This window comes from Anoplopoma fimbria, chromosome 6, assembly GCF_027596085.1.
Source record: "Anoplopoma fimbria isolate UVic2021 breed Golden Eagle Sablefish chromosome 6, Afim_UVic_2022, whole genome shotgun sequence".
Taxonomy (NCBI): domain Eukaryota; kingdom Metazoa; phylum Chordata; class Actinopteri; order Perciformes; family Anoplopomatidae; genus Anoplopoma; species Anoplopoma fimbria.
In genome coordinates this window covers 2,155,210-2,168,859 of record NC_072454.1, presented here as the reverse complement: position 1 = coordinate 2,168,859, position 13,650 = coordinate 2,155,210, and the positions used below count along the sequence as shown (strand labels likewise).

Sequence of the window (13,650 nt, the reverse complement as noted above, 5' to 3'; positions counted from 1 at the left end):
GTTTGCAGCGCTCCCAAAAAAAGAAATAAAATCCTGTTATAAAGCAAACTTATTCTGACACAGGAGGCTCAGAAGTTATTCTAACAGTGTCCTTGAACAATACGAGCCTTTAACCTACTCACACGTTGTAAACCAGCAGCTAAAAGCTCAAAGCGTAGCATATAAAATACCCCCCCCTCGACTCTCTCTCTCTCCGGCTGCAGTCAGTGTCTCTCCACTAAGTTCTCCTAACGCTCCGCTGATGTAGAAATCGATGGCGGGGTCGTCAGGTTTCCCCCTCGTCGGCCGCCCCTCCCCTTCCTGCCTGCAATTTAATAATGCCCCTTTAAAGGCGGTGTTTAAGCCTCGCCGGGCGATTGTTTTGTCAATAAGACCTCCTTTTACGAACGTCTTAAAAGCATGGAGACAGGGAGAGAGGGAGGGAGGGAGGGAGAGAGGAGAGAAGGGAGAGGTAGTGTTTGAGACGGCAGTGGCGTGGCACGTACGTACAGTATACAACGCTTATCGGGTTTCTGAAAGGACGAGTGAGTGAGAGCAGAGGAGAGGAAGGGAGGAGGAGAGCAAATGAGAGGGGGAGGAAGGAGATGTGAGGAAGGGGGGGAGAAAAAGCACATTGAAACATGAAAACATGGATAATTTTGGAGTTAAAATGAAAGGATCATTCTGGTTTAAAACTACTGGGGTTTATTGTCTTAGTTTTTAGAGCTGTTCTGGGAAACGCCGTGACAAAGCTAGAAAGAACAGTCACATGATCAGTCACATGATCAGACAGGTTTTTTTTAGACAAACAAAGGATGAACATAAATAATTCTCCAAACAGTCTGTTGTAAAAATCCTTATAGTTTACAAACCAAAACATCCTTAACTAACTATTATCTATACCGTACTTAATATAGTAGACACATTAACAACATTTTGTTTGCACTCACTTCCTGTTTTCCTGTTAATTAGTTGTTTTAGTTAAAGGGGACACATCAGGCTCATTTCCAGATTCATACTAATATTTTGTGTTTCTACTAGAAACATGTTTGCACAAAGCTCAAGTGCCTGTCACTTTAAGAACGCATCCAAACTGCTACGTTTTTTGCAATTTATAACACATCACTTTTGCTAGATTCATGCCCCTGTCACGTGATCGTTCTCCGGAAGAAAACAAACCACTTCAGCCTAGATTGAGAGAGGTCTGGAAGAACAAATACCCAGTGGGATCATTTTAATGTGGCTAAACTGTTAGCTTGTTTACATCCTCTTCTCTTTTATCTGACGAAGCTGTGAGATGTTGCCATTAAATATTCCCAGTACTTTGATGTTATAAACAGAAATGATGGCCAGAAATGTGTTTAGTGAAAAAAGACCCAAGTTGTAATAAAGCAGAATGATCCTTTAAATATCTGAGAGAGACAAACAGGTCGAGTGAGATGAGTTGCGTGGCTCAGTGTGTTGACAGGCTAAAGAGAGAGATGCTGGAACTTGTTTTTAGAAAGACTTCTGTGGTGTGTGTTAGTGTGTGTGTTAGTGTGTGTGTGTGTGTGTGTGTGTGTGTGTGTGTGTGTGTGTGTGTGTGTGTGTGTGTGTGTGTGTGCATGTGTGTGTTTTGGAATTAGCAGGCCCAGTTTCAGTCCATGCCCTAGAGCCTGATTCATACACTGCAGCTCCTGTCAAGTCGCTTCAACCTGAAACTCCCCGACATCACAGCAAATACCACACACACTTACACACACACACACACACACACACACACACATGAACACACACGTTTCGAGAGGTATGACCTCACCCTCGGATTTCAACACGGAGTCAAAATGTTAAAAAATAATTTCAAAAACAATATTTCCGTCTGCTGCTACCAAAAAGACAGGAATCCTCAGCCTGTGTAGACACGACCACGTCTTCACTCTATTGTGTCAACACAAGTGAGTGTGTGTGAGTGTGTGTGTGTGTGTGTGTGTGTGTGTGTGTGTGTGTGTGTGTGTGTGTGTGTGTGTGTGTGTGCTTAAACATATATAGGTGTCCATGTGCAAAGACACACTGTGAACCAAACCCCCCGTTCCTCCCTCTCTCTCTGTTTCTCTTACATCACAGCACGCCGCCCGAGGCCAACCTGCATTTCTCTTCATTCTCCCTTTTTCTTTTTTTTTTTTTACTCCCTCCTCTTTTCTCCTCTCTGCTCTCCCTTTGCCTTTCAAACCCTCTTTTGTCGTAGTAGAGGGGGGTCCAGAAACATGAAAGGCGGCAGAACGTGAATGCCATAAGCCTGAGTCGGAGCACACATGGCCGTCGACGTTCGGATGATGTTTCTCCATCTTGCGTCGATTAAACGCCGTCAAAAAGTGAATCAGCAGCAACATGGAGCAAGTGTTTCCTGCCCAAATTAGGAAAAAAATAGGACACCTACTCCTACAAATAACAGGCAGAAGACTGACGTTGTTGATTTCATGTCGTTAAGATGAGTGCTGGTTCTACGTAGAGGATTTGTAGACGAGACATGAAATGATGAGGCTAACAGACTGTTTGTGTTGGAACCAACGCACATGTCATTCACTGCTGATGAGAGGAAGTAAACCAGAGGCTGTTCTGAAATCCTGCAGACATATTCACCAAAATAAAAGGTCTGAGTGACTCTTAGAAAACGTATAAATGTTATTGGCTGGTTACTTCATCTTTGTGAGAATATATATATATATATATATATATATATATATATATATATATATATATATATATATATATAGGTATACACGCTAACTTTTAAATGTAAGCATGTCAATTTGTAAAAACAAAAAAAAAGAACTTTTCAAAAACAGATATTATCCCATCATTTTTTTTCCAAATTGTTCCACACTTCCACTTTGTGTTTTTGCTGACGGTGGCTGTCATCTTTCAAAAAAAAAAAAACGGCCTCACTAGTTTCTGGGCATTCGGAGGGATCCCCATGGCGACGGCTGCTGTGAGCCAGCGGGGGAAGTGACACGCGCAGAGACAGGATATGACACGGGCAGTATGGGGTGGGGGGATTTAGGTCAACCACTGTGTGTTTGCAGCAAGCCCCGTCAGCAGTACTGGCTCTGTGTGACGCTGGTCATCTTTCTGTGTGTATGTGTGCGTGGGTGTTTGTGTGTGTGTGTGTGTGTGTGTGTGTGTGTGTGGGTGTTGGGTGTGTGTGTGTGTGTGTGTGTGTGTATGTGTGTGTGTGAGAGATATTTGTATTCCCTTGGTGGCTAAATGTGTCTATTTATTTGCATTTATGGTGACTTAAAACACATTGTATGCATTTGCATGCTAGTACATCTGCAGAAACACACACATGAGGAGTGTACTGCTTCTACATGTAACACACACACACACACACACACACACACACACACACACACACACACACACACACACACACACACACAAACACACATAGACACACATACATTTCCATCCAAGCCCAAAGGCTGCAGGACTCAGACTCTGTCCAGTGTTTGTGTTTGTGGGCAGCACAGGGCGGCCATGTTGTTTCTGGGTGAAGTCAGGCTCTTATCCACACCGGCTCTGTGGCAGTGATGGATGAACCGGCCGACTGAGTCCAAGAATGTGTGTGAAGGGAAGCAGGAGAGGCGATAAAGAGAGCGACTGAGGTCACATGACACGGCTACACGCTGCCTCATGATGTCTCACTCTGGTTCTCTGCCTTCACTCCTTTGTTTTCTTCTTCTTTGACTCTTGTGTTCTGTTTGTGCCTCCGTGCTGGAGGCATTATTTATTCTGGTCGTCCGTCTGTCTGTCACATTTTTGGGAGATTTTCTTCAGCTTTTGCAGAAACGTCTACCTCGATTTAAGGATGAACTATTTCACACAAATGTCTTAAAGGATAAATAGATGAAGTGATGACATGTTGGACGGACATAAATGTAAATAGGATGGTATCAAAAAATGTAACGTAAATTGTTGATATCCGACAAAATTACTAAATACAATATTAAGGTAATCATGAACGAGGAAGTATAAAGACTGAGAGGGGAAAGAGGATATTTCAGCCAGGAGTCCGCTGTTCGATTCCTCGTGTGAAACTAGAAGTCAACGTTGATGTTTTGGTCACAAACTCAAAACTTCAGAATTCATTTTGACCTAAACCTACCTCTGTGTTGTTGTTTCTAAAACCTAAGCTGTTTCCTGTGAAGACAGAACTTTTATTTTGAAAAGATTGTATGCATGTAACGCGCTGAACTTGACACGTGTTGCTGACTTTCATAGAACTTTGGCAGAGACAAACAACCGTGTGACGGTAACTCTAGCTTCCCGCTCTCTCATACCTTCTGTTTACATTTCGCCTTTTTGGCAAGTCCTGTTTAGAAGTCAGTGAATGTTGCAGAGCGAGCCGAGCCAGCGAGTTCACGTATGTTCGTCAAGTTGCCAACATTTCCTCTCTGTAACTCTGAGAGGCACCTGGTTGCCATGGACACGCACGTAAACAATAAACACACACACACACACACACACACACACACACACACACACACACACTCAGTGAGCTCGTCTCCAGTTTGTGAGTGTGTGAGTGGAAAAGCTCCACTCTGTAAAACCAGCTTTAGTGGTGGATTCATGGCCCTCTTAATGGACACTGGGCTCTTGGGTAGTGGAGCAACAGGGAGTGTGTGTTTGTGTGTGTGTGTGTGTGTGTGTGTGTGTGTGTGTGTGTGTGTGTGTGTGTGTGTGTGTGTGTGTGTGTGTGTGTGTGTGTGTGCTTACACACTTGTGTTTTATGTGTGTGCAGTAATGGGGATTAGTTGACCCCATGGCTGCTCTGGGTCTAAAGCTCCTTTTAAATTTCACACTGTTTTCTTATGTTTTGCCTCCATATGAGGCTCTAATCCACCTCATGTTGGTGGGAGCTGAATCAGCAGAGCAGTGTACTGATCAGTGGGTGTGTCTGAGCATAGCTATGCATTTGGGGATTGGTTAAGCCTGCCAATAAAGACTCAGACTTGGTCATGTGACTCCCACATGACCTCACCTCTACCATACTTGTCAAACGTGTGTGTGTCTCAGAATGTGTTTTTATGTGCTTGTGTGTTTGTGTCTGTCACAGAACCCCCGATATACAATGTACCACACCTTCTCCACGCTCTATTTCTATAGGAGGAGGTTTAGTTGCAGTAGAGGATTATGGGAAAAGATGTATATGTTTGTGTTACGAACCTGCAGCATGTAGCCGTTTGATTGGTCCGGGCAGCTTCGGGGGAAAACCAGTTGACAAGTGAGCGCATGTAGCGGAGTGAGTCTTCTGTTTGCAGCTCTTTGTGTGCGTGTAGGTGTCTATACGTGTTGAGCGCTGCACGGACAAATCAAGCACAACACAGGGTCTTTACACAATATTAGGGAATGGCTCATCCAAAATCCTCAAAATCAGTGGTTCCCTTCATGGGTTCAGAGGATCACAGGCCTAAAACATTATAAATATTCTTCTCTTTTCATCTACAGCTCCATCACAGTAAAAGATTTAGAAACATAAAGGTAAAAAAAGCCTAATATATTGAAGCTACAGTTACAGCACTGCTTGTAAATGTAAAATCACGCGTTTAAAATACTCTCCAAGTTGTTTTAGTGGCGCTAACACAATAAATGTGATGCAAAGCAAATTCTAAAACCAGTGACGTTTGTGGATTTAGTGAGTGTCGTACGCAAACAGAGTTATGCAAGAAGCTGCATTAGTTTATTTGAGCTAATCTTGAAGCATCTAATCCGAGCGTCTGACCTGAGAACGACACCGCGGGGGAGAGAAAAGAGGGGGAGGGAGGGAGGGAGGGAGAGAAGAGAGAGAAGAGAGGGAGGTGATTTACGAGTTCACTCATCAACTGAGGAGAACAAGGGGAGAAACTCATAACTGTAATTCCCTCACACACACACACACACACACACACATGGACTACGCACACATGCATGTACACACAGTGTGCAGGTGCGTGCACACACATGCACTACACATCCCCCCCCGCTGTCCATAGGAGGATGTGTGAGCTCTAATAAAATAAGTAATTACTTAAGAAGATGGAGATGTGCTGGGACGCCGATGATAAAAGTTCTGCAGGGACACACAAGGTGTGACATAAGAATGGTGACAGGCTGCATAGTGTGTGTGTGTGTGTGTGTGTGTGTGTGTGTGTGTGTGTGTGTGTGTGTGTGTGTGTGTGTGTGTGTGTGTGTGTGTGTGTGTGTGTGTTAGCCTAGTTTATCTCGTGATTTATGACTGGTTACTGTATTTGTGTGTGTGCGCACCACACCTTCTGTTCAGAAGAATGTTTTTAAGTCTTATTCTGTGGAACTACTTTGTGTCGAAATCGCTTTTATAGAAATGACAAAAGGTCAAAAAAGTTATTAAAGAAGAGACAAGTTCAGTGTTTGCATAAGTGTGTGTGTGTGTGTGTGTGTGTGTGTGTGTGTGTGTGTGTGTGTGTGTGTGTGTGTGTGTGTGTGTGTGTGTGTGTGTGTGTGTGTGTGTGTGTGTGTGTGTGTGTGTTTAGCAGTGAGTAGGAAGGATATATGGGGCTAGGCGTTAATTGTGGTTGAGCAGCAGACAATCGATGCCGGCCGCGCAGTGACAACCTGCTGATGAGCTACATGCTTCCACCCGTCAGAGCTCGCTTTTCTTTTTCAAGTGCTTTTAAATCACATTGACTGGCAGCTAGGAGGAGTGTGTGGTTACACAGTTTATTTTAAGCGCCCTCTCAGATTTGAATATGCATGTAAACTGTCTCTGTGTGTGTGTGTGTGTGTGTGTGTGTGTGTGTGTGTGTGTGTGTGTGTGTGTGTGTGTGTGTGTGTGTGTGTGTGTGTGTGTGTGTGTGTGTGTGTGTGTGTGTGATGCTTTAATACCCAGCTGTGAATAAATGTGAGTTGTGTGTGCACATTCTCTCCGATTACTAATGTAATATTGGTAGTGAGTGCAGAGGACGTGCATCCATATGTGTGTATGTTTGTGTGTGTGTGTGTGTGTGTGTGTGTGTCTCATATTACTAATATAATATTGGTGGTGGGCTCAGGAGATGATGTGTGTGAGTATGCGTGCCACAGAAATTGAGAACTCCACATGAATTTCAAATCGGCGAGCTCGCAGAGTAACCTTTTGTATATCCAATCTGCATCTTTCCACCGCTCGTTATTAAATTATCCCCTAATTGGTCACGCAACAAAGGCAGCTGATGAAAAAGACAATTTCTTGCTTTTAATTGGGCATTTCACGTGCGTCTCCGCGTACACCTGTGTGCGGCTGCCTCGGCTCGGTGTGTGTCGTTCTGTGTGTGTGTGTGTGTGTGTGTGTGTGTGTGTGTCTCGGGTGTAATGAGAATAGGACATTAGCGAGGGGCTTGGCAGACGCCGTCGCAATCAGTTCCACTCTTCCCAGAGAAGGAGGGAGAGGGTTGGGGAGGGGTTAATCCAGGCAGGAGCAATCTCAGACGGAGAAATGGATCGCGGGCAGAACAACAAAGAATGTTTTTTGTTTTTTTTAAATCCACCCGGCACACTCCTTATATGGCTTTTAAAGAGCGTTGAGTTGTGGTGAAACACATGGCCGACATGTTTTGTGATCCACTGTGCCATGGGAGCATGGCGAGGAATCAAACTCCTGGCAGCCTCCACACCCTGCTGGACTCCCTGAAGGCCACATATTTATTTATTTATTATTTCAAGTCTTTTTTTCCCTCCTTTTTGGTGCCTTTTTATTTTGCTTTATTTTGCTACAACTTTATGCGTACCACCAGTGGTGTGTCACGCCAAAATAGCCCGGCTATTGTTGCTGTGAGCGGGTCTGAATAGTGCAGCTCATTGTGTGGTGATGGGAGGCAGGGGAATGAACAGGCCGTAAACACACTGGCCCTATAGCACCCAGGGGTCGTACAAAGGTGAAGCCTCTCCCCCTTAATAGAGGAGCTCTGCTTTCCTGTTCTCTCCCTTTTCTCTCCCCCTCTCTCTCTCCATCACTCTTTCTTATTTCCTCTCTCTTGATTCCCCCCCTCTACCTCTCCCTCTTTCTCTCTGTCAGCTTATTAACGGTCACAGCGAGAGTGTCTGGTTTGCAGAACAGAGCCCCTCGCTCTTTCTTTTTTCCCCCACTCTCTCTCTCTCTCTCTCTCTCACTCCCATTCTCCCGCTCTCCATCGCTCTCTCCCATTCCCCTGGCTGCTATTATGAGAGGCATTTTATCCTTTGTTCCAGCCCCCATGGTGCATCTGGCCTCAGATATGGGGACGACGGGGACAGGAAACCGGGCGAGAGTTTTTGCGAGGAGGAGGGGGGGGTTTGGTGGGTTTAGAGTGTGGGTTCGTTGCTGAGAGGTGGACCGCCAGTTTCCACCATACAGGGAAGGAATGATAAGGAGGGAGCGAGCAGGAGAAGGAAACAGATACAGAGGGGTGGGGGGGGAGATATGAGAGACCAGCGATTGTAGGTCTAGTCGCAGCAGGAGCAGTGATAGGAGGATTACTTCTCCATTGATACACAGTCTATTTAATCCTTAGAGAAAACCAACACCGCTGCCATATTTCTGGGAGGTCACGTCCACTACATTCCTCCCTGAGCCCCATTGTGCCGGCAACAAATGCCCGGCTTCACGAGAAGTGCCCACCTATTGCCAAAACACGCTCCTTTGTTGCATTAGTGTATTTTTTTTGTATTCGATGGGAGGCAGAAGGAAACCACGTTTTTTGCAAGAGAAAAAAAAAATCAAGAGGAAGGAAAGGAAAGGAAAGCGCAAGGGAGTAAGGACAGAGGCGAGGAGACGAGGAGGTGAGGAGAGGGAGAGGTCAACAGTTAGCCGGCGCTGGCCTCGAGATGACCTCGTCCTTCTATATAGAGGGCCTGGAGAGGAGAGGAGGGCTGCAGGAATGCTCCTCAAAACCCTCCTTGCCCTCTCTCCCTCGCTCCTCCTCCCATATCTCCCCCAGCAAAACAGGGGTAGCGAGCGAGGGAGGAAGGGAAGGGAGGGAAGGGAGGGAAGGGAGGGGGTGTTGGTGATAAAACTCCAGACGTTCCCTCATTTGATGGTGCTCCGCCATGTCAGTGCATTCTTGCATTCCTCCCCGGCTCTTTCTGTCTCTCTCGTCCTCATATTCAAAAATGTTGAACATATTGTAGCGAATGGACGACAAACTTTGCCAAAGCACGGAGCTCAAACGCCGAGAAGATCCCAGTCAGATCATTTCACCTCTCAGAAAACTACACTTGCTCCCATGTCAAAAATTTACATTTCTTTTAAAGCAACTTACAAGATGCAATTATCCCCAAACAATGCATGGCAACAAAAAGTGTCTTTACTATCTGTCTCCTCATTACGCTGCAGCTCTGTCTGCAGAAGGTGATACAGGACAGATAGCATGCAGGAGAAAGAAAGGAGGAGACCCATAAAGCAGTTAAGAGAAGGAATATTAAAGAGATGTAAAGCCATTCACTTATTAGGGGTCGAACAGATGCACCAGCTAGTGTCCTTTTGTGTCTCCTCTCCTCTTTAGACCTCTTAAACGCTCCTCTTTACATCCAGCTCCGACTATTGTTTCCTTAAAGTTCAGCTAACGCCCCCCCCCCCCCCCCACGTTTTTTTTTTTTTTAGAGATGAAATAGAAGTGTCCGGTGGGGCAACAGCAGGAACACATAAATCAAGTCAGAAGCCCCCAAGAGAACCTCTCTCCTAGAGGTCATTACAGGTCAAAGGGTCATTTCACAAGAGGTTAGGCTGAGCAAGGCCAGAGCGCTGTGTGTGTGTGTGTGTGTGTGTGTGTGTGTGTGTGTGTGTGTGTGTGTGTGTGTGTGTGTGTGTGTGTGTGTGTGTGTGTGTGTGTGTGTGTGTGTGGTGTGTGTGTGAGTGTGTGTGTGTGACGCAGTGAGAGGGAGAGAGATTAAGGTTTAAATGTGAGTGACTGTGTGTGTGTGTGTGTGTGTGTGTGTGTGTGTGTGTGCACAGTACATGTTCAGACCGTGTGCTTTTAAAGAGGTTTGAATACATGAACCAAGCCTCTGCAGTAACACACCTGTCTCTAAAGGGTGTCCCTCAACAACAATGCCTCTCACCGGTTTGTAACGCCGACACGTTTTCCGTAGTCAGCGATCTCGACCCCAAAAACGAAGCGAGATGGGTCGACCTGCTTCAGAAACATCCCGGGTTCAGCTGTGAGGCTGTGAGCAGGTTCATACAGGTCTGCGTTATTTAAAGACCAACCCTCGGTTTAAGATGAGACTTTTGCAGAGGCTTTATCGGGGCTCAGAGTCATTTCTCCATGTCGCTGTTATGGTTTGCAAAGGGAAAAAAAGAGACTGGTTTGGCAATGTCTTTGTTTTCGTGCTGCGTGCCAAGATGTTCAAGGTCTCCGTCAGCAATTATCTTTTTGTTTTTTGTTGCCTGATCTTGTTTTGAGAAATACACTGACTTTCTGTTTCTGTTTCTTCTCTCCCCTCCTTCCCTCCCTCTATTCCTCCCTCTTTCCTCAGGTTCATAAACGCCAGGAGGAGAATAGTCCAGCCCATGATTGACCAGTCGAACCGTGCAGGCAAGTCTCCTATAGTTACTGTATTCAAGTCGCGCGGGCGAAAGCCGTCCAGCCTCCATGCACCCGGAGGCCCCTCCGCTGGTAAATACAGGACTGAGACCCCCACCCCCCACCCCCATATCCTGGAATGTCCAAAAACCTCCCGGGGCTTTCCCCGCATTTCATGTCATGACTGACCACTAAAAATTAAGAAACCGCAGCATTAACAGCAACCATTAATCAACTTTTGTCGTGCCCTTTTTGGGGTGAAAAGCTATATATATATATATTTTTTTTTTTAATTCATTATTTGGCTTAAAAACAAGTTAACGACGAGTGGATTTATTTTCGTAGCCCATAAACAAAACTATCTGTGTTCCCAGTAACACCCCCCCCCCCATTAGCCAAACGGGCTACTCCCTATGGCTCAAACCAAAACATAAAGAGAACACCCGTTTCTTTTTTTGGGTGACCGTTGTTTGGCTTCTTGGCTCCAGACCTGTTTTACCCCCCTCCTCCACTCACTCCTTTAAACTCCCCCCCCCCTCAACCCTATTTGTGGCTGCTTTCAGGCCGCGGGAGGGGAGTGAGCGGTCCCCCCCCCGGTGCATGGCTTGGTTTGGACTGCCGTAAAGTTTATTACCTGTAATAGGGGTCAGAGGTCAGGGTGGCATTAGGGGCGCAGTAAAGTTCAAAGGCATTTCAGTCGGGCCGAGTTCTTGCTTTTGCTTGACTGACCCCCAAACAGCCTGAGTCGGAGGTAAGTGGATTTCTATGAGAGCAGAACAATGGAGGCGGACCCGATCAGGTTTCACTTATCGGAGCTGCTCAGTTAAAGGCCGTGTTTATTAGATGGAGATTTTCACTTGTTTAGCTTAAATATAGAACTTACATTAAGACAATTATTATTTTATTGTGTTACAAGTTTATCTTATCAAATATGTGCAAATACATTTCCAGAATATAAATATGAACATTGGATAAAGCCAGGTTCAAAATTCTGGGTCAAAGAGGGATTTATTTGTATCTCTTTGTGTCACTCCATGAATAAGGAAATACTGTCAAGCGCCATAAAAAAATCTATTTCCTCAATGTTTTTAGTAGTTAAATGTTGTATAAATCAGGCTCTGAATGATATATGAACAAACCCCTCTGTAGAAACCTTCAGAATATAGAGAGGAATGAAGCTGTAAAGTTTGGTGTATGTAAGAGCTACTGAAGTGGAGATTTCTGGATCAGAGTCTGAGAAAAAACTCATTTAGAGAAAACGTCCTTTAAAGATATGTTTAGTTAAATTACATACATGTTGAAGACACTACAGGTGAATAGGGTAAAAAAATAACTAATAGATAACAACATGAAACTTCACCAGTTCATTAATGACATTAAGATGATTATTTTTTGTATTACAAGTTTTCTGAAATGTTATGTTTAAATATGCAAATGAGGCATTATGTAATGGTAACTTTTGGTGAATTTAGGAGAAATCTACAGACGCAAATAGACAAAGTAGTAAAATAAAAACCTAAATGTGAATTTTGGATGTTTTCTTTCCACTAGTTTGAAAGAATACATGTTATGGAAGCAAAATACACCAAAATATCAAAATTGATCAGTGCATAGAACCAGTGTTTCTCCCTGTAGCGTCTCATCTTAAGTAGTAAAATGAAAGATAATTTGATGGACGGACTCCAGTCAACGCTGCGTGTTTCCTCCAGATGGCTCAGATCTCACCTTAGTGAACCATCGTGTGTGTGGAGCTCTCTCAGTCCGATCCCCATTAGAGCATTTAGACGCATTAAAGTCTACCAGGGGCTTAAAGCGGGGACAGACACGGAGCGATGGAAGGACGTTTGGAGACAACGGTTCGGCTTCCTTCTGCGTGCACCGGCCGACAGATGATCCTCGCTTCGGCCACTGAGCCTTAATTAAAAGCACTAATTGACCACTCCGTCTCCTCCCTCCCTCCCTCCCTCCCTCCCTCCCCTCCCCTCCCTCTGTCTCCTTCTCCGTCCACAGTAAGTCAAGGAGCTCCCTACAATCCAGATGGCCAGCCGATGGGGGCTTCGTCATGGACGGCCAGCAGCACATGGGAATCAGACCACCTGGTAAGGATTTCCCTCTGCGTGTCTCACCCTTTCTTCTCCTCCCTTTGCTCTTCACATCTTCCTCCTTTCTTTTTCTTTTTTCCGTCATTAGTACAGTATCTGTAGGTGTCACTGTGTTTTCCTGCGGTATCTGCCATGTTTCTCACTTAGTGGAGGCTCATAAAGACACACACACACACACACACACACACACACACACACACACACACACACACACACACACACACACACACACACACACACACACACACACACAGGTACTGTACACACTGCTACCTCCCCCTCCTTAGACACACAAACCAGAACAGGTGTGGTCAATCACATTACACAACCATCTCCTTCCTGACTCCCACTCCCTCTCTCCCTCTCTCTCTCTCTCTCTCTCTCTCTCTCTCTCTCACGCCATCAGGTCTAATCCCAGAGTTTGTCCTTAAGCTCCTCTCCTCCTCCTCTATCCCCTGTTTTCTGGGATTCTCTCAAGTCTCTAACCCTATCTCACCCTCCACTCAAAGTCAGCAGGTTTGGATAAACTGCCAGGCTACTTAACCCCCCCCCCCCCATCACCTCCCTTCACCACACCCCACCCTCCAACATTTAAGCCTTTTGCTTCTCTGCTATGTCGTCTGTCAAGTTTAAAAAAAATAATAATTCTCATTTAGTTCTAGTTTTTTTCTCTTTCAGTCTGCAAACATTCTCTGGTGACACTTGTTTGCAAAGACTTACTGAGAGCGTTTAGTGTCTCTTTAAATAAACTGTAACTTAAATAACTTTAGTTGTTGCATAGACGTATTCATCATATCCTCATACAGCGGTTCGTATGATAGTTAACTGACATTTTGAAGCCTAAAGTTCAGTGATCTTTCCGTTACCATCTTACGTCCGTCGCCATGTTGTTTCTTTTTGCAACCAATGAACAGATGTTACCATATTTGGAATGTGGAGGAGTGATATACGTCTCTGGTGTCGACCTGTCAATCAGTGTGTAGCCCCGCCCTAAAGCATCCCCTGCTTTATGGTCTGTTTGACTCTAAATGGAGCAT

General features: G+C 45.1%; 1 protein-coding gene across 1 annotated transcript in view; it reads left to right on the top strand.

Moving 5' to 3' along the window:
* Positions 1-13,650, top strand: part of LOC129092004 (homeobox protein Meis1-like) — an 84,210-nt gene that overhangs the window by 61,830 nt on the left and 8,730 nt on the right. Inside the window, 3 exon segments of the mRNA XM_054599747.1 lie at positions 10,465-10,523; positions 12,522-12,563; positions 12,566-12,610. Coding sequence (XP_054455722.1) covers positions 10,465-10,523; positions 12,522-12,563; positions 12,566-12,610 — 146 coding nt within the window.